The sequence below is a fragment of the Pan paniscus genome, chromosome 2, assembly GCF_029289425.2.
Source record: "Pan paniscus chromosome 2, NHGRI_mPanPan1-v2.0_pri, whole genome shotgun sequence".
Classification (NCBI taxonomy): Eukaryota; Metazoa; Chordata; class Mammalia; order Primates; family Hominidae; genus Pan; species Pan paniscus.
Genome location: NC_085926.1, coordinates 36,832,125 through 36,853,890, shown reverse-complemented (window position 1 = coordinate 36,853,890; position 21,766 = coordinate 36,832,125). Strand labels below are relative to the sequence as shown.

The 21,766-nt window shown below is 39.2% G+C and overlaps 1 protein-coding gene and 1 pseudogene across 2 annotated transcripts in view; both read left to right on the top strand.

Moving 5' to 3' along the window:
- TRANK1 (tetratricopeptide repeat and ankyrin repeat containing 1) overlaps positions 1-21,766 on the top strand; it is a 119,046-nt gene that overhangs the window by 53,640 nt on the left and 43,640 nt on the right. For both annotated transcript variants that reach the window (XM_034956101.3, XM_008951573.4), the window contains exons 8-9: positions 1,950-2,081; positions 17,798-17,968. In XM_034956101.3, coding sequence (XP_034811992.2) covers positions 1,950-2,081; positions 17,798-17,968 — 303 coding nt within the window. The remainder of the gene's footprint in view (positions 1-1,949; positions 2,082-17,797; positions 17,969-21,766) is intronic.
- On the top strand, positions 11,192-17,271 carry LOC106634553 (chromobox protein homolog 3-like; annotated as a pseudogene).

The following is a 21,766-nucleotide window of genomic DNA, read 5'->3' as shown; positions in this document are numbered from 1 at the left end:
ACACTCCCAGGAGACCTGCAGAATTTCCTCCTTCCGGCATAGGCAGCTTTGGTCTATTTCTCTCGGTTCATTTTCACTCTAGGGTTGATGGCTGTGTTGTGGGACACACAACATAGTCCCTTGGCTGGGGGTATCCCAAGGGAGACATGAGCTGTTGCTGATACAGTTTGGCTGTGCTTCTTTTAAAGGACTGCTATTTTCATGAAATTCTTTTTTAAGCTTCGCCATCTGGTTATAGGCTTTAACTTTAAAAATATTTTTATTTTATCATTAACACACACATATGCACACACTCACACTTTAGATAGAAGTTTGTTTTTCTTTCCAAGCACACGTAGCAGCACTGTGGGACATTCACCCATAGCACTTTAGTGCCAGAAAGGGCCAAGAGAACTTGTCTAGTCTACCTCTTGTAGGCTGTATCATCTCCCCAGGAATGGGGGTGTGGGAGGTGGCCATGGGCTTGAGGCCTGGGACCCCTGTCTTTGCTTTAGCCAGATTTGTCCTGGTGTTATTCATTTCATGTAGTGGGGAATTTATAAGATTTTTTTTTTTTGAGACTGAGTCTCACTCCATTGCCCAGGCTGGGGGAGTGCAGTGACGTGATATTGGCTCACTGCAGCCTTTGCTTCCTGGGTTCAGGCGATTCCCCTGCGTCAGCCCCCCGAGTATCTGGGATTACAGGCGCCCGCCACCACGCCTGGCTAATTTTTGTGTTTTTAGTAGACATGGGGTTTCACCATGTTGGCCAGGCTGGTCTCAAACTCCTGATCTCAAGTGATCCACCCGCCTTAGCCTCCCAAAGTGCTGGGATTACAGGCGTGAGCCCCACCATGCCTGGCCAAGAGATTTTATTCTTACACAGAGATTGGTAGATAAAACATTTAAAAGTAAAGCCTGATTGAAAGCTACGTAATCTAATCCTCCCAGTTTCAAGTGAGGAAACTGGAATGCAGAGAAGCGTGGCTCTGGTTATGAATGTCATGATTCCCCATTGTGTCTACTTTTAAGTTAGTTCCTGTGATTATAGGTGGTATCAGTAAGATTGAGCCTTCAAGGTGGTACGTTTTAATCATTGATTTGTTTCTCAGAGAACTCTGACATGGTGACAAATTGGCATCCAAAGAGTTGGCAGAGGTGCGTGGCTTTCCTAGATCTCAGGAACTCCAAGGAAGGAGTCTGGGAAAAGAATTCAATATATATGTCTTATTGATAGTAATGTAGTAGGGTAATCTTATCAGAGATACTGGCTTGATTATTAAAGTGGAGGCTGTTGCGCCTCACCCAGATCCTCTTTGCCACCAACCCCCCTCACCCCCACCTGTTGTCAATGTTAGCTGCTAACAACCCACAGCTGGCCCCTTGGGCAGAGAGTTGCACTTTGTCAACAGAAACCACTTCCCAGAGAGGTTCTCTCTGGACCTTGCCTCTCCCTGAGTGCATTCTGTAGCTCTTGATTGACTGACATGGGGATTCAAAAGGCCAGCCCCAGTGCCTCAAGGTGGCTCCAGGCTGTGGTGCATTCCTGCTGCAGGGCTGCTCATGAGGTCAGGCTGGAGTGACCCTACTAGGATCACTACCTTGCTTACCTGCTTCCCCTACCTGTCCTGCCTCCCTTGCTCTCTCTCATGCTATCTCTCGCGCTATCTCTCGCTCAGTCACATGTATAAGAATCCCTGTCTCAGGCTTCTAGGGAACCTGACCTACGATGATTATGGGTAGCTTTCTGTAACTCATCCTCACTTGACAAACGCCTGCGTCTCCCCACACCTGTTTGTGGTGAGTGGAAACGTATGTTGGATTCCTCATTTGGTTACCTTAGCGTGGTCCACACTGACTTGCTTTGCTGATTTTCTTTCTTTCTTTTTAATCTATTGCTGCTGCACAAATTAACTTTGCTGACTTTCTGTATGTGGAAAACATTAGTAAGTCATTTTAATTCCCTTCAGGAGAAAACCATCTTTTCCGGTGGTTAATGGATCACAAGCCCGAGTGGAAAGGCCGCATTAACCAGAAGGATGGGGATGGCTGCACTGTCCTGCACGTCGTCGCTGCCCACTCCCCAGGATACCTCGTTAAGCGTGAGTAGTGGCATTACCCAGAGGGTGCGCTGTGGCTGGCTGGTGTCAGGCTTTGAGGACCCACACCACCGACTGCCTTGTTTTACCCATTCTATCCCTAGCTGGCTCAGAGGGCTAAACTTCCTCTTGAACTAAACTTGATTTTGGTGGGTGGGTGGGTAAGCTGTAATGCAGAAAGAAGGTGAGGTGAGAGAAGGAAGAATTGCTGGGCTTCAGGAGCTCTTTCACCTTGAAATGGCTTCTGTGGGGTTGAATCATTCAAGAACATGGGCTCCTGGCTGCCTTTGTTCCCTCCTTCATCACATGGTTACTCATTTTATTTTATGCCAAATCTGTGTTAGCTGGTAGAGAGGAATCGTGAACTGAACTGCACATGGTTCTGCCTTCATGGCACTTAGAATCTAACACAGGGATTGCATCTTCCCATACCTGCTGGGGCCAGACTGGGCACATGAGCGAGTGAGGCTGGCACATGAAAGGAAAAGCTGGTTCTTCTGACACCGGTGCACCATGTTAGCCTGGGAAGCAGGAAGGCTGTGTTCACTCTCTCAGAGCTCTCTGATGTCACTCATTTTTCTTGAAACTCTCAGACCCCTCAGTTTTTGCTTTCTGTTTGGGTAGAGAAGAACATACAGTGGACTCTCAGCCTCTGTGGAAGGGAGGTGACAGGGAGTGGTGAGGAGCTTGTGCCTTGTGCTGCTGCAGCCTGGAGCTGATCATAGGAACCAGGCTGGGCTGTCATCTTCTCATGGCAAGAGATGTTGGACATCTGGATTTTTTCTGAGATGGAGTCTCACTCTGTCGCCCAGGCTGGAGTGCAGTGGCACAATCTTTCTCACTGCAACCTCCGCTTTCCAGGTTCAAGGGATTCTCCTGCCTCAGCCTCTCCCGAGTAGTTGGGACTACAGGCAAACACCGCCATGCCCAGCTAATTTTTGTAACTTTAGTAGCTCTGTTGGCCAGGCTGTTCTTGAACTCCTGACCTCAAGTGATCCACCTGCCTCAGCCTCCCAAAGTACTGGGATACAGGCATGAGCTACCATGCCCGGCCAGAAATCTGGATTTTTTAAAACTGTGAAATCTTGTGATTTTTCAGCTGTCTGCTCAGATTTAAACATGCCTGTGAACTAGAACCAGCCTGAAGGCCTCCTTTTGGGGACCTCTGGTCTGGTGGGTTACTCGTAGGAAGCTGCAGTTTCCTCTCTTCAGCATCTCTCAGGAGGAGCCCAGCGAGGCTTGTTTCTCTAATGTCATTCCCACTGAACTGGGACCTAGGAACCTATATCTAGGGAAACAAAGGAGAAGGGGTCTATGGATTTTTGAGCTTTATTGAAATATTATTCATATACTATATAATTTACCTGTTTAAAGTGTACAGTTAAATGCTTTTTGATCTATTCAGAGTTGAGCAAGTAACATCACAATACATTTTAGAACATTTTTATCCTAAAAAGAAACCCCACATCCATTAGCAGTCATTCCGTTTCTCCCGTCTCCAAGCCCTAAGCAATCACCACCTTTTGTCTCTATGGATTTGCCTATTCTGGATATTTCATGTAACTGGAATCATAGAATATAAGGCCTTTTGTGACTGGCTTCTTTCACCAGCATATTTTCAAGGTTTATCTGTGTTGTAGAATGAATCAATACTTAATTCCTTTTTATTGCCAAATAATAGTCTATTGTATAAATATACCACATTTTGTTTATTCATTCTTCAGTTGATGGGCGTTTGGGTTGTTTCCACTTTCTGGCTATTATGAATAATGCTGCTGTAAATATTTGTGTACAGGGCATTTGTTTTCATTTTTCCCAGCTAGATACCCAGGAGTAGAATTGCCGGATCATATGGTAACACTATGTTTAACCTTTTGAGGAACTGCCAGATTGTTTCCCAAAGTGGCTGTACCATTTTACAGTGCCACCAGCAGTGTATGACGATTCCAGCTTCTTCACATCCTAACCCTTGTTATTTATTATCTGTTCTTTTGATTTTTCTGTGTTTTAGTCCCTTCTCAAAGACAGTGATATTCTGGCAAACAACTAGCTCTTCAAGACAGAAGCTCAGAATTGTAGCATTTCTTGAGTTCCATGGTATAATCAGGGGTGTCTGATCTTTTGGCTTCCCTGGGCCACATTGGAATAAGAATTGTCTTGGGCCACACATAAAATACAGTAATGCTAACGATGGCTGATGAGCTTAAAAATAAAAGAAGGTCCGTGCACAAATCTCACAATGTTTTAAGAAAATTTACGAATTTGTGTGGGCCATGGGTTGGACCAGCTTGGAAATACTCCCATGGTGGCATAATTCATGGTACCAATGTGATGTCATGCAACACAGAGTTGGGAAGAGATGTGTGGTGGGACGTTATTATATTTTATTTTTAGTATACAGATACATTTTAAGATAGATGTAAAGAAACCTCATCATAGATAATAACAAAATGTAGTAAAATTATTAGGAAGTGATGGGTTTTGTTTGTCATATAATTTTTTATTTTAATTTTTATCAACCAGCTTGCAACATTTCTGGACATTAAACAATTGGCTCTTGTGAACTGATATGAACTGGATCTTAGCATACCACTGTGCTAAAGCTAACATTAGCCTAGTAATTTATGGTTAAAGAATGTGCCACACCAATCATTGTGCCCTCTTTACGTATCTCTACCTTGCAAATCTTCAATAAAAAAATAGTTCCTGTCTGACTCTTTGATTTACAAAAAACACATCTCCAGGTATCCTGACATCCATGTGGCATAGTGGCATGTGCCTGTAGTCCCAGCTACTCGGGAGGCTGAGGTAGGAGAATGGCTTGAACCCAGGAAGTGGAGCTTCCAGTGAGCTGAGATTGCGCCACTGCACAACAGCCTGGGCAACAGAGCGAGACTCCGTCTCAAAAAAAAAAAAAAAAATCCAACAAAAAATGTAGGTGGAAGGAAGAAAAATTTTAAATCAACATTAATTAAAGACCATAGTAATACCTGTAGCTGTCAAGATCTACCTCAGCCTCCCAAGTAGCTGGGAGTACAGATGCGTGCTACTATGCCCGGCTAATTTATTGTATTTTTAGTAGAGATGGGGTTTCACCACGTTAGCCAGGATGGTCTCGATCTTCTGACCTTGTGATCCGCCAGCCTCAGCCTCCCAAAGTGCTGGGATTACAGGCATGAGCCACCGTGCCAGGCCATTTTTCTCTTTATTTTTTGTTTTGTACTGTCTTTGAAATCCAGCATGTTTCACTCTTTTCACCACACCTCATCATGCATTTCAAGTGCTCTATAGCCATATGTGGCTTACACTCTAACCTGTATGTGGCTTAGAATAACAATTTTATACTATTTCTTATAAACACAGAAACCCTTTCAACTTTCTGAAAGTTGGGAGGATAAAACGTAAAGTAAAGAGAGGGCTGGCTGGGTGTGGTGGCTCATGCCTGTAATCCTAGCACTTTGGGGGAGGCTAAGGTGGGTGGATCACTTGAGACCAGAAATTTGAGACCAGCCTGGGCCACATGGCAAAATTAACTGGGAGTGGTGGTGGGCACCTGTAGTCCCAGTTACTTGGGAGGCTGAGGCAGGAGAATCGCTTGAACTTGGGAGGCGGAGGTTGAAGTGAGCTAAGATTGTGCCACTGCATTCCAGCCTGGGCAACAGAGCAAGTATTTGTCTCAAAAAAAAAAAAAAAAAAACCCCAAAAAAAAACCAAAAAAAAAAGGAGGGCCTTTTCTTCCTTCAATTAGAGATGTCAACATAGGCTGCCACTATGACCTCCAACGAATGAGGCTTCTCAACTCTCACAGGCTCCTTCTTCTTCTGCTTTCTCCCATACCCTCTTCATCTTCTTTTTCATCAGGGAATATTTTAAAAAATGTTTTATTTTGAACTAATTTTAGACTTATAGAAAAGTTACAAAAATGGTTCAGAGATTTTCTGTACTCCCCTCACCCAGCCTCCTCATAAGGTTAGCATGCTGTATAATCAAAGTTTAGGCCAGCACAGTGCCTCCTGCCTGTAATCCCAGCACTATGGGAGGCCAAGATAGGAGGATCACTTGAACCCAGGAGTTCGAGACCAGCCTGGGCAACATAGTGAGAGCCTGTCTCTATAAAAATAAACATAAAAAAATTAGCTGGGTGTGGTGGCACAGGCCTGTAGTCCTAGCTACTCAGGAGGCTGAGATGGGAGGATGGCTTGAGCCCAGGAGTTCGAGCCTGCAGTGAACTACGATCGTGCTACTGCATTCAGCCCAGTCAGTTGACTGAGACCCTGTCTCTAAAAAATAATATACAGACCTCATATGAGTTTCACTAGCTTTTTCACTAACGTACCTTTTCTGTTCCAGGATCCCACATTGCATTTAGTTTTCATGTCTCCTTAGTGTTCTGTAGTCTGTGACCATTCCTCAGTCTTTCCTTGCCTTTTGTTACCTTGACCCTTTCAGAGAGTAGTAGTCAGTTATTTGGTAGACTATCTATCAATTTTGGTTTGTTTGATATTTTGTTATGACTGGAATGAAGTTATGTGTTTTTGGTGAGAATATTACAGAAATGATTTTGTATCCTCAGTGAATCGTACCAAGGGGTTCATGATGTCAATACTTCTTATCATGTTAACCTTGATTATTTGATTATTTGTTAACCTTGATTATTTGTGATGTGTGGGGCTTCTCCACTGTAAAATTACTATCTTTTCTTTTGTAGTTAATGAGTATCTTGGAGGGGATACTTTGAAACTGCATATACCCTGTTTCTTCTCAAACTTCTGCCCACCAATTTTGGTATCTATTGGTAGATCTTGACAGCTACAGGTATTACTATGGTCTTTGATTAACATTAATTTAAAAGTTTTCTTCCTTCTGTCTACATTTATTGTTTAATTTTTTTTTTTTTCTGAGACAGAGTCTTGCTCTGTCTCCAGGCTGGAGTGCAGTGGCGCGATCTCGGCTCACTGCAGCCTCCTCCTCCCGGGTTCAAGCGATTCTCCTGCCTCAGCCTCATGAGTAGCTGGGATTACAGGTGTGTGCCACCATGCTCAGCTAATTTTTGTGTTTTTAGTAGAGACAGGGTTTCACCATGTTGGCCAGGGTGGTCTCAATCTCTTGGCCTCACGTGATTCACCTGCCTGGGCCTCCCAAAGTGCTGTGATCACAGGCGTGAGCCACTACGCCTGGCCTATTGCTTGGAATTCTTATGTAATGAAGAGCTGTTCCTTCTCCCTGTATATTCAATTATTTAATGATTTCAGTATGGACTTGGATGTTTATTTTATTCTATGGGATAAAATCCAATGCTATGATTATTTATTTTGTTGCTAACGTTGCTCCAGCTTTAGCCATAAGGCACTCCTTCAGACTGGCTCCTGTGTTCCTTCAAAAAGTCCCCTTGAGCACTTCCTTACTTTCAGACACCACAAGGTGTTCCAGGTTCATATTGCGTGGTCCCTGTCCCAGCCCTGGAATCAACCACTTCTCTAAGGATCCCTGGTTCCTATTGGAGAATGTTAGAGGAAACAAGATCTGGTACTAGGTATGCCATTGCGAAGCGGAGTGTCATTGTTTCTAGGACTTTTTGGCAGATAAGAGCTAGGACATACATGTATGTGCACTAACCGATGATACTACATCTGTATTATTGTATCTCTCTGCATATGTCTATGTTAAAAACCATGAGTTTATACTGATATCTCTGATTCCAGTCCAAACACCATGATCATTCAGCCCTTTTTATTTGTAATATTGTTCATCTACAATATATTTACTTATTCAGTCTATGAATTTCAGACTAGGTAACCCATAATACCTCTGTGAGAAACACATTTACTGACTAGATTTATATTCACTTTATGTTCATTTATATTCAGTGTTTTTTGTCTTTAGCCTTAGAGCATCCTGTTAAGATACTGGTAGTTCTTTTCTTTCCCACTCCCTTTACCATGGTTTTGTTAGTAATTTGTAGGACACTCAAACTCAATTTTTTTAGTGTTTGTATTCCATTTTAGGATTTGCCCCACATCCTGTTTGATTTTGTTTATATTTTGGGTATATGAAGGGCATGTGAAATATTACCATGGTTCTAGGAGTCAGAACTTTACAAAAGATAGGCTTAGAGAAATGTCACTTCCTTCTCATCCTTGCACCCTGGCCATTTCCATTTCCTCCTTTCTGCCGCCTGCCCATCCAGCCTTATAGATAATCAGTTTCTTTAATTTCAGGCCTATTCTTTCTGGATTTCTTTTGCAGCAGTGAACACACACATGCTATTTTCTTATAGCTCCCCCCTTTTTTTTTTTTTTGCATGAAGAGTTACATTATATAGATACTCTTTGGCACTTTTTCTTTTTTCTTTCTTCTCTTTTCTTTTCTCTGTGGTTTTTTTTTTTTTTTTTTGAGACAGGGTCTTACTCTATCACCCAGTCTGGAATGCAGTGGTGCAGTCTTGGCTCACTGCAGCCTCACCCACCCGGGCTCAAGCGATCCTACCACCTCAGCCTCCTGAGTAGCTAAGACTAGACATGTGCTACCATGCCCCACTATTTTTGTTGTTGTTGTTGTTGGTAGAGACAGAGTTTTGCCATGTTTTCCAGGTTGGTCTCAAACTCCTGGGATCAAGTGATCTGCCTGCCTTGGTCTCACAAAATGCTGAGATTACAGGCATGAGCCATTGCACCTTGCCTGATTTTTTTCACTGAGAGTGTGTCCTGGAAATCACTCCATATTAATTCATATGTATAAATGCTTGTGTAGTTTTGTTAGATATTATCAACTTTTCATCCAGGAGAGGGTTGTACCAATTTGCGTCACCACCGACAATGTATGAGGGTGCTTCTCTCACAACAGTCTCACCAGTAGAACTCGTTGTCTTATTTTAAAAGGTTTTCTGGTCCAATAGGTGAGAATTGTTTTTCCAGTATCGTTTTAATTTGCATTTCTCTAATTATGTGTGAGGTTGAACTTTTAAGAATGTGTTTAAGAATCATTTTAATATCTTTTACTATGAATTATATGTTCATGTCTCTTTCCCATTTTTCTTTATGGTTTTTGGTCCTTTGTCCTCAATTTTTAAGAATTCTTTGCTCATTAGCTCTTGTCTGTGGTATATATTGCAATTATTTTCTCCCGGTTTGTCAGTTGTCTTCTGACTTTGTTGTTTTTTGTCATGCAATTTAGTTCTCTTTTTATGTAGTCAGATTTATCAATCTATTGTTTATTGCCCCCAGATTTGGAGTTACAAAGTCTTTCCTTACACCAAAGTTAAAGAAGAATTCACCTGTATTTTCTTCAGTTGCTTGTAGTGTTTCATTTTTTTACATTTAGATTCTTGGTCCATTGTAGTTTATTATAAGAATCTAGCTTTACTTTTTTTTCCAAATAATTACCTATTTGTCTCTGCACTATTTATTTAAAAGTCTGTCTTAACCTCAGTAATTGGAGATGTCACTAATGCTGAACTTTCTGTTCTATTCTGTTTATCTCTTTGCCTATTCATGTGTTGTAGGCGTCTTTGAATCACCTTTCTAAAAACCAGTTAAAAAATTTTAGATACACTTTATACCCACCAGGATGACTAAAATAAAAAAAGATAACAACAAATGTTGAAAAGGAAGTGGAAAACTTGGATCCTTCATACATTGCTGGTGGGTAAGAAAAATGGTGCATCTGCTTTGGAAAACAGTTTGACAGTTGCTCAGAAAGTTAAACAGTTACCATAAGACCAAATCTGTCACTCATAGATATATACCAGGAGAAGGTAAACATGCCCAAATAAGAACTTGTACATGATTATTCATACCAGCATTATTCATAATAGCCAGAAAAGTGGAAACAACCAAAATCTCTATCAACTGAGGAATGGATAAACAAAATATGCCATATCCATACAAGGGAATGTTATTCAACCATAAAAAGGAAGTACTGATACATGCTACAACACGGACGAAGATTGTGTTATGCTAGGTGAAAGAAGCAGACAAAAAAGACCACGTGTTGTGTGATTCCGTTGATATGAAATGTCCAGAATAAGGAAATCCCTAGAGACAGAAAGTAGATTACTGGTTACCAGGGGTTTGGGAAGGGGAGTAGAGAATGACTTAATGTGTATGAGATTTATTTTAGGGGTGATGAAAATGTTCTGGAATTGGACAGTGGTGATGGTTGTACAACTTCATAAATATACTAAAACTAATTAAATTATATAGTTTATATTTATTTATTTATTTTTGAGAGAGATTCTCCTTGTGTTGCCCAGGCTGGAGTGCAGTGATGTGATCTCGGCTTACTCTAGCCTCTGCCTCCTGGGTTCAAGCGATTCTCCTGCCTCAGCCTCCCAAGTAGCTGAGACTACAGACATGTGCCACCATGTTTGGCTAATTTTGTTTTTTTTTTGAGACGGAGTCTCGCTTTTTCACCCAGGCTGGAGTGCAGCGGTGCGATCTCTGCTCACTGCAAGCTCTGCCTCCTGGGTTCATGCCATTCTCCTGCCTCAGCCTCCCAAGTATCTGGGACTACAGGCGCATGCCACCACGCCTGGCTAATTTTTGTATTTTTAGTAGAGATGGGGTTTTACCATGTTGGCCAGTTTGTTCTTGAACTCCTGAGCTCAGGTGATCTGCCCTCCTCGGCCTCCCAAAGTCCTGGGATTACAGGCGTGAGCTACCACACCCGGGCAAATAATACACTTCAAAAGAATGAATTTTATGTTATATGAGCTGTATCTCAATGGAAAAAATATTTTAAAGGGGAAAAATATTGAAAGTTCATGTTTTTGATAAAAAAAAGTTCATTGGATGTGGCTTGAATTTAAGGTGCACAGGGTTGTAGATGCCACAGACCCATGACCCAGAACAGCTGAGAGGCAGTGAATAGTGGCTCTTCAAGTCTGCAATAAGAAAATGGCCTCCAATTAGGGGAACATCACACACCGGGGACTGTTGTGGGGTGGGGGGAGGGGGGAGGGATAGCATTAGGTGATATACCTAATGCTAAATGACGAGTTAATGGGTGCAGCACACCAACATGGCACATGTATACATATGTAACAAACCTGCATGTTGTGCACATGTACCCTAAAACTTAAAGTATAATAATAATAATAATAATAATAAAAGAAAATGGCCTCCAATTAAACTACATTGCAAACAAGGGGAAAGAAACAGAATGGAAAGAGTAAAAAAGTTGGAGAATTTGTGGCGGAAAAAGTAGTAGATTGATGTGTAGTGAAAGGGAAAGTGGACTATTTCCTCAAGTGGAAGGGATTTACAGATGCTACAGACCTACAGATGGAAGAACGTCATGATACAATGCTTGGTTACCTGAAGAAAATTTAAATTCTCCAGAGTTAATAGAAGCATTTCTTAATTCCCAAATTTAGTAAAGAAAAGGAATTACAAAATACTTTATCTCACAGTAAATCTGATGAGACCAAATCAAAGAAGGAAAGAGATGGCTGCTGAGAAACCAAGAGGGCTTGCTAGAGGTCTTAATCCTGAAAGAATAATTGGTGCCACAGACAGCAGTGGAGAATCGATGTTTCTCATGAGATGGAAAGACTCAAATGAGGCCAACTTGATGCTGGCAAAAGAGACAAGTGTGAAGTGTCCTTAAATTGTAATTGCTTTTTATGAAGAAAGACTAACTTGGCATTCTCATCCAGAAGATGATGTTAGTAATTGTTCACATTGTTTTTTATATATATATACATATATATATTTATGTTTATATATATTTATATATATATATTTATATGTTTATATATATTTATATTTATATATATTTATATATTTATATATTTATATATCTATATATTTTTATATATTTATATATATTTATATATTTATATATATTTACATATTTATATATATTTGTGTATTTATATATTTATATATATTTGTATATTTATATATTTATATATATTTATTTATATATTTATATTTATATATTTATATATTTATTTATATATATTTATATTTATATATATTTATATATAAATATATATATATTTATATATTTATATATTTGTATAGATTTATATAGATGTATATATACTTATATATTTATATAGATTTATATATACTTATATATTTATATATATTTATATATTTATATATTTATATATGTATATATGTTTATATATATTTATATATTTATATATGTATATATGTTTATATATATGTATATATGTATATATGTATATATGTATATGTGTATATATATTTATATATTTATATATGTATATATGTGTATATGTATTTATATATGTATATATGTATATATGTATATATGTATATATATTTATATGTTTATATATATTTTTATATATTTATATATTTATATATATTTACATATATATTTATATATTTATATATATTTACATATATATGTAGATTTACATATATATTTATATATATTTATATAGATATATTTATACAAAATCTGGGTATTGGTTTTTTATTTACTAGTGTGAAGAAATAACTACATTCTAATGAAAATCAAGTTTGATATGTTCATTTTGAAATGGTATTGGGAGAATTGTTGGGTTTGTTGTTTTTTTTCATCAATAGCACTGGTTACTTTGAACAAAGAAACGAAAGCTCTCTGTAGTTGCTTCCTTTATCAGTAAAGAACATTCAATACCATGGTATATTATTTCCTCTGCAGTAAGGAACAGATTTTCTAAATGTTGGGGAAAATTCTCATAGTCATTAATCATAACTTGGCTTCTCATAAGCCTAAGGATCATTCTGGTTGTTTTGTTTTTGTGTACGTATATATAAAATGCACATGTAAATAGTTGTCTTTCTTTTTTTTTTTAAACAATTGCCAAAACAAAAGTCACAAGTAAGCCCATGTTTATAATATGCCATCATTCTGAGCAATGTAAGAGAAAAATCACTTCCAGGTAAATTGAAAATTTTCCTGAAGCCATGTGTATCAAGTGAAATAAATGATTCTAATTAATCAGACAATTTAAATTGATAATTTAAAAGCATTTATGTCTAAAAATGCAATGGTTTGTTAGCAAAATTCCTTAAAGAAAAATTTTATTGTTGCCAACAACCCAGCAGCCTCCCTATCCAGGTGAGGAAACTAGGAAAATCCTGGTACGTTTTAATTAAACAAGACAGTTAAATGGGCATTTAAAAAGATTCTTTTAGTGAGCCATTTCTTTTCTTTCTTTTTTTTTTTTTTTGAACTTTCATTTTAGGTTCGGGGGGGTACTTTTGCAGGTTTATTATATAGGTAAACTGCATGTCACAGGGGTTTTGTGTGAAGATCATTTCATCACCTGGGTAATACGTATAGTACCTGATAAGTGTTTTTTCTGATCCTCTCCCTCCTTACATCCTCCACCCTCAAGTAGGCCCTAGTGTCTGTTGTTTCCCTCCTTGTATCCAAGTATTCTAGTTGTGTAGCCCTCACTTACAGGTAAGAACATGTAAGTTGAAATCCCTGTTGCTACATTGACCAAAAGGTCATGATTCATGGACTATCTAAGACGTTGCTCACGGAAACTAATCAGATGGTTAGAGATGTTGGTAGTTTAGGACCTGCAGCTGTAAATGAGTGAACAAAGTCTTGTAATCTAAAGCAGCAGTCCCCAGCCTTTTTGGCACCAGGGACTGGTTTTGTGCAAGATGATTTTTCCACAGATGGTGGGGTATAGTTGGGGGTGGGAGAAGAGGATGGTTTTGGGCTGAAACTGTTCCACCTGAGATTGCCAGGCATTAGTTGGATTCTCAAGAGTGGCAACATAGATCCTAGATCCCTCACATGCGTAGTTCACAACAGGGTTGCACTCCTATAAGAATCTAATGCTGCTGCTTATCTGACAGGAGGCGGAGCTCAGGCAGTGATGCTCGCTGTCCTCTGCACACCTCCTACTGTGAGGCCTGCTTCCTAACAGGCCACAGACCAGCACCTGTCCACAGCTGGGGGGTTGGGGACCCCTGATCTAAACTATTGACTCGCATGTTTTTTCTTTACCTCAACTTATTCCTTACATGTAGGCTCAGTCTTTTCAGTATTTGTTTTACTGGTTCAGCAGAAGCCAGGAAAAACAACTTTGTATTAATCAGAATGTTATCCAACTGTATATTGTTCATTATTTAAAATACTGGTGAACGATGGTCAATAAATAGTTTTATATTCCTTTAAAAAATTCAGACACTTTCAAAGAATGTGATAAAAAGTAAATCTCTTTCTACAAAATCAACTACTAAAACACTTTTTTTGTGAGTCTTGCTAGTAATGTATATGTATAATGCCAGTTTTTTCCCTTTTAAATATAAATGTAGGTACACTGTACATTCTGTTCAGCAACTTGCTTTCTTCACCGAACAATGTATCTTAGTCATCTTTCCCTAATACTATCTGCGTGGCAGTTTCATTTTTTTAACAACTCATACTAATAGATGGTTAAATGTATTTTAGTTCATTCTGCAATTGAAAACAAGGCTTGGAGACCATTCTTTTACATACATGTTTGTGAATCAGTGGGGTTGTATCTATAGGATGATTTCCTTGTTAAGAAATTTCTTGTTTGAAGGAACTGTACATGTTATTTATTTGGATATATTTTAATTTTATTTAAATTTTAAATATATTAAAAAATCAAAAGGTACAAAATGTATACATCAAGAGTCTATTATTCTACTCTGTCGATTAGGCACCAAGGAATGAATGTTACTAATATCTTACTTTTTTTCTGCAAATATTTTATGATGTAGAAGTAAAAGCGTATATGTTTAAGATGTGCTAGCTTATTGGTATGCATTTGGATTTTGAAAGCTATTGCTAACTTAAACCCCAGAAATGTTGCCTGAACACTGGGTTTATTATCTCCTTCTTAAGTATTTTTTGGTACATAGAGAATCAAGAACTTTCCAGATTATTTAAGTTGGCCTAAATTTTAAACCCATTTGAAAAAATTGCAGTGTCAGTTGGGCCTTAGAAATCTTCAGCTTTGTTTGTAATTTGGTGGGTGCTTGTTGTTACAATGGTCTCATTGGCTCTGGTGCATAGAGATTTCAGAGGCTCAGGAACTCACCAGAGCTGGGCAGCAGCAGAACCCAAGTCTAGATATGGTTAGCTCCTGAAATTGAAGGAGTGAGGTTGGATCATTGCATCTGTCTCGGTTAGAAGCTACACTCAAACTGGTTTAGGCAGGAAAGAGAATTTATTGTCTCATGTGACTGAAGACTCCAGAGTTTGGTTCAGGTGCTTGCTTCAAAGCTGTCTTCATGAGTCTCTCTTGCCTTTTACTCCGTTGTGTGAAGAAATAACTATGTTCTAATGAAAATCAAGTTTGATATGTTCATTTTGAAAGTGGTGTTGGGAGAGTTGTTGGGTTTGTTTGTTTTCATCAGTAGCGGTTTGTGGTTATTTCTTCTTTCTGTTAGTTTCGTTTTTAGACAGGCTGTCTTTCAGTTAAGGCCACCAGAACCTTCAGGCTTACTTTCTGCCAATTTGTCAGTCTCAGTCAAAGAGGATACCTCCTCCCAATAGTTCAGTACAAGTCCTCCTAGTGTGTCTTAGTGACCTGACTTTGGTCACATGTCCTCCCTATGAACCAATCAGTCACTAGAGCCAGAAGAATGGAATGATCTGATTGGCAAGGCCCTGGCCAGCATTTAGCCTCTGGAAGAGGGTATGGGACAGAGCTAGAAGAACAGAATGATCTGAATGGGCAGATCCTGGTTAAGTGTTAGCCCCTGGACCTGGGCGTTGGTGAAATGGTAGAGAATGTGGTTGTCACAGGGGTGTGTGTCAGTCCGTCTGGTGTTCACACCATCAAATCTGGTAAGGCTGAGAGAGAGGAGGTGCTGTCTCAAAGGAAAACTGGGTGGTTCTTAGAAAAAGGGAGAATGGATACTGACCAGACAAAAACATAAGTCTTATTTGTTGGTGGTTTTCAAATTTTGCTTCCTTATCCCCCCTTAAAGAGTTTTGAAAACCTGTGTACCTCTCTGCATGTATTTAAGTTGACATCTGGAATTTTGTATAATTTTGTACACATGGATATTTAAAAATAAAACTGTTATTTCACTTCTTTACTTGTATTTAATAGAATGGAAATGATGTCCTCCCAACATTTCTGTGATTGTAAGGCTCTAAGCGTTACTTTTTTTCTGGATTGAATTATTCCTAATTATCAATATGGAGCTTATCAAAACAACATAAATATAGTGAAATTTCTATAATTGTTAAACATAAAAATAAAATTCTGGGGGGAAGTAGGTAGGGGATGGATTATGTAGTGCCTTTTAAAAGACGTTTTGCAGGTATCAGTTAGTTTTAATTGTCCTTTGGGTTGATACCCTGGAGGTTAGGAGTTTTTACCCCCTTTGGGGCAGTATACTATAGTTATGCTGTGTCACCATACACTTAGTGGCTTGAAACAACACCCATTTATTATACGTCAGTAGAGTGACATGATGTGACTGAGTTTTCTGCTCAGTGTCTTGCAAGGCTGAAGGTGTTGGCTTTGGCTATGTTCTCATCTGGAGTTCTGGGCCTGCTTTTAAGCTCACATGGTTGTGGAAGAATCCAGTTCTTTGCCATTGTTGGATTGAGATCCCAGCTTCTCTGCCAGTTATTAGCTAGAGGCTGCTCTGGTTATTAGCCAGAGGCTGCTCTTGACTTCTGCAGGCCACACACATTCCTTGTCCTGCCTCTTGTATCTTCAAAACCAGCAGAGGAGAATTTCTTGTGCATCAAATCCCTCTCATACTCTGAATCTCTGACCTCTAGAACTTTGACTGTTAGGACTCATGTGATTAGGTCAGGCCTCTCTGGATAATCTCCCTATATTAAGATAAACTGATTTGGGACTTTTGCTTCATTTGCAAAGTTTCATCACAGCAGCACCTAGGCTAGTATTTGATTGAATAACTGGGAAAAAGTGTGGATGCACAGCAGGTCAGAAATCTTGGGGGCTTAGAATTCTGCCTACCACAGTGAGATTCTCGATGGGTGGGAAATATGACTTAATTCTTTTTTTTTTTTTGGTAAAGTGGGAGAAGTGCAGTTGCCTTCTCAGGAGGTGAATTTTAGGAAAGCTTACATGTGGAAGTTGGAGATTAGGCATTGAGTCATTTAACTCTCTGTGCCCATTTAAGTCTTTGTGTACCCCCAGGGATATACCTGTTTCATTCCGCAAACAGTTGCATCTGTGACCACAGACATACGTTGATGCTTGGCAAATGGATACATCAGAGCAGCAAATGGAGTTGGCGTCCAGGGAGTTGGGGCTAGGAGGGTGGTAACAGTGACAACAAAACAGCCCCTGATGCCAAAGCAATCACCGCTTTCATGTCCTGTCTCCAGGCAGACTTTTCTCCTGGAAGAATATTTTGTTTCCTCTCTAGGGAATAAAGAAATCTGAAGTCACAGCTTGATGTTATCCTTACAGCTGTAACTGTTGCTTAGTAACCAGATTCCCCCTCTCCTTGCTTGTTACCAAGGAGAGGGGAGAAAGGTAGAGAGGAGCGCACTTCTGAACCTCTTGAAAGCTATTGTCCTTCCCACTCTACAAAGAACTCCTTGCTTCAGGGAGTTGGGTGGACTACCTGAGGCTAGCAGTGCAGGCTCCACAAACAGAAGACCCTAGTCCTCTTGCCCTGGGCTGCTTGGGAGGAGACTGAGAAGAAGAGCACTCATGGGGACATCTTATGGAAGGAACCATGACAAACCCCCCTTCTCATTTTGGCCTGCCCTAGGACAAACAGAGGATGTGCAGATGCTCCTGCGCTTTGGGGCAGATCCCACTTTGCTGGATCGACAGTCTCGGTCTGTTGTGGATGTCCTGAAGAGGAATAAGAACTTCAAAGCCATCGAGAAAATCAACAGTCACTTGGAAAAGCTAGCTACGTGTTCTAAGGACCTATCAGGTACAGCTTCCAGTGTATTAACTTTTGGGGGGGATAAAACTGGTTCTGTGACATTAGATACAAATCAGTTTATCTCTTTTTGGTATATATATATACAGACACACACATATATATGGAAGTGAGACCTACCAATCTTTGGAAAACTTGTTTGCTTTTTTTTTTTTTTTAAAGGTAGAATGAGATAGCTCTTATTTAGAGAGATGCTATGACATTCTGGGAACTTTTTCAAGTCCACCTTTGGACAGTGTGGGTGATTTTTTTTTTCCCATGCATGCACACAGCAAAAAAAGGAAAAAAATTAGACAGAATATGAGATAACAAAATCAAGTCTATTCCTTAGAAACAATTATGGCCAACAATTTAAAATACACATACATCTCTATTTCTTGGTTTATCAATTTTGGACAGCATCTGCTGACAAGACTGCGTAAAAGATGAAGTGCTTGGCTGTGTCAGTCCTATTTGTTGGGTTTTGTTTAGTAATGCTATGTGTATCATTTATATTCTATTTCTTAACTCTAAGTTTTTCATGCTGCATCTACAGATTGATTCTAAAAATTGCAAATTAGTGAATGACATTTGCATGGTAGTATAATTATGTAAATGTTACTCTTTCTACAACTAGTAACATGGGCAGACCTATAGAAAGGATTCGCCAAATGTCCTGAAAACTTTGCTTTTTAAATGTGATACTCTTTAAGCATCTCAGTTTAATGAAACATGTATATATTTTTATACTTCTTGTAGTTCTTGCACTCATACATGACTCCTATGGCTACTGTTATCCACACAGATTTCCTCCTTGATATGTTGGAGTACTTGGTCAAGTAAGTTTTTCATGGAGGAGGCATAGATAGTAGACTTACAGAATTTTTGAAAATGTCTTTCTTTTACCCTCATATTGATGGATAATTTGTCTGAATATAGGCATTGTATTTCATCAATAGTAAGTTACACTCCCCCCTGCCTCCCAGCAATTTTAACATCTTTGAAATGAGAATGTGTTTTATAATCAGTGACATGTCATAGTTTAATGGCAGTCTTTTCTGGTATGTTCATCGATATCTATGGTATCTTAGTTTTATGAAATATACTGTAAAATCTTGTTCCTCACAATGTATAAATTATTTCATTATCTTCTAGCTCCCATTGCTACTGACAGAAGTCTGATGTCAGTCTCATTTTTTCCCCCTCTAGAATTTTCTCTGTGCTCGGAGTCCTGAAATTTCCCTATTATGTATCTAGATATGGGTCCTTCCTCATTCTTCTGGCTTGGCACCTGTTGGCCCCTTGCATTCTGTTTTCTTAGCTCAGGGGAATTATCTTCTATTATTTTGTTCCCATCCAAGTCTCTTTTCTCTTTGCCACTGCTATTAAATGGATGAGCTTCTTGAATTTATAATATATGTCTCTGTACCTTTCCCTACTAGTCTCTATCTCCTTTTCTCTTCCCAGATCTTTAAATTCATCTAAAGCTTCTCCTTTTATAATTTATCTTGTTCATTGCTGCATTTTTTAACTTGGAAAATTATAGTTTTAATTTCTAGAACTCTTTTGATTGTTTCTTATCTATAGCAGCTTATTCATGTTTTATATTTGCCACATCTTCTTGAATTGCATTTAAAAAAGCAAATAATTTTTTTAAAAAAATTTCTCCTTTCTTCTCTGAATTATTAATGTTACTTTTGGGGTTAGTTGACTCATTTTCTTTTTTTTTGAGATGAAGTCTCGCTCTGTTGCCCAGGCTGGGGTGCAGTGATGCGATCTCAGCTCATTGCAACCTCCCATCTCCCAGGTTCAAGTGATTCTCCTGCCTCAGCCTCCCAAGTCATTGGGATTACAGGCATGTACCACCACACCTGGCTACTTTTTGTATTTTTAGTAGAGACTGGATTTCATCATGTTGGCCAGGCTGATCTCGAACTCCTGACTTCAAGTGATCTACCTGCCTTGGCCTCCCAAAGTGCTGGGATTATAGGCATGAGCCACCATGCCCAGCCTGACTCATTTCTTGCTTCTCTTTTGTGCTATTCCTTTTCCCTAATTATCTTCTGATCTTTGGATGGTTTGTATGTATGACTGAAGGACTAGATTGATGAATACTTTATAGTTGGTAAGCATTTATTTCCTGCAGTTATTTAAATGTGCTTCCCTAGAAACACTTCCTCTCTTGAATGTGCAAGTGGGCAGCAAATTGCAGGCAACCTGTAGAGGGCATGTGTTGGGGTGGGAGATAGTTTGTCAGGCTGCAGATTATTGCAATTGCCAGAGTGAGAAAAGTTTTATGTGAGGGAGATTGAAGCTGCTTTTTAAACACTTCTCCCTTGACTCCATTTCCCCATTTATGTTTTAATTTTTATTTATTTATTTTAAAGATGTCATTTCTATGAGACTGTGAGAACAAGGAGAGAGGGGTAGAGCCCTCTTTTTATTTTTTTCCTTTTCATGGGTGTTCTTTTAAAGCTTTGACATATCATGTTTAGTTTTTAAATGACCTCATGTTTTTAGGAATACTAATTTCTTCTGTGAGGTTGTATAATGAGTAGGTCATTGTGGAATGCTTTTTGAGAGCTTGTGCATATCATCTCAGTTTCAGAATGGTTTCCATGATTTGAGAAACTCCAAGTAGCCAAACAGCTCAGTGAATTTTCAGGCTTTAAAATAATGGCAAATGATGAGTTCATGTCCTTTGTAGGGACATGGATGAAACTGGAAACCATCATTCTCAGTAAACTATCGCAAGAACAAAAAACCAAACACCGCATATTCTCACTCATAGGTGGGAATTGAACAATGAGATCACATGGACACAGGAAGGGGAACATCACACTCTGGGGACTGTGGTGGGGAGGGGGGAGGGGGGAGGGATACCATTGGGAGATATACCTAATGCTAGATGACGAGTTAGTGGGTGCAGCGCACCAGCATGGCACATGTATACATATGTAACTAACCTGCACAATGTGCACATGTACCCTAAAACTTAAAGTATAATAAAAAAAAAAAGAAAAAGAAAAAAAAATAATGGCAAAAGAAGAACCACTGGTTAGGCTGACTTGTTTGCTATATATATATATATATATATATATATATATATTTTTTTTTTTTTTTTTTTTTTTTTTAAGAGACGGGGTTTCACTCTTGTCACCCAGGCTGGAGTGCAGTGGCACGATCTTGGCTCACTGCAACCTCCGCCTCCCGGGTTCAAGCGTTTCTCCTGCCTCAGCCTCCTGAGTAGCTGGGATTACAGGTGTGCACCACCACACCCAGCTAATTTTTGTATTATTAGTAGGGACGGGGTTTCAGCGTGTTGGCCAGGCTGGTCTTGATCTGCTGACCTCAGGTGATCGCCCACCTTCGCCTCCCAAAGTGCTGGGATTACAGATGTGAGCCACTGCACTCAGCCTGCAAATTTTATATTTTATTAATTTTAATCTCAGTTCTTAGAATACTGTGTATGTTCTATTTAGTGTTAAAGTCTTTGGCCTAAGTCATTCATGTTGGTTTAGTTTTTAAGGTTTTAGGTTTTTTTTTTTTTTTAGTTTCCTTGTATAATACAATCCTTGAATATCTGTTAATCCTAAAAGTGCCTTGTCTTCTGAGGCAAGGTTCTTGCTCTCGCTTCTCTTCTCTTCCTTCACCAGTTAAATGTGACCTGGGTTTGGAACCAAGAGAAGAGACTCAGTAGAATCTCAGTGTGTCCCCTTTTCACTCATTAGAATTCACCTGTACTTGCTTGGCAGAAAAGCATGCATGAGAGGACTGTGCATCATTCCAAGCTTGCCATTTGGCTTACCA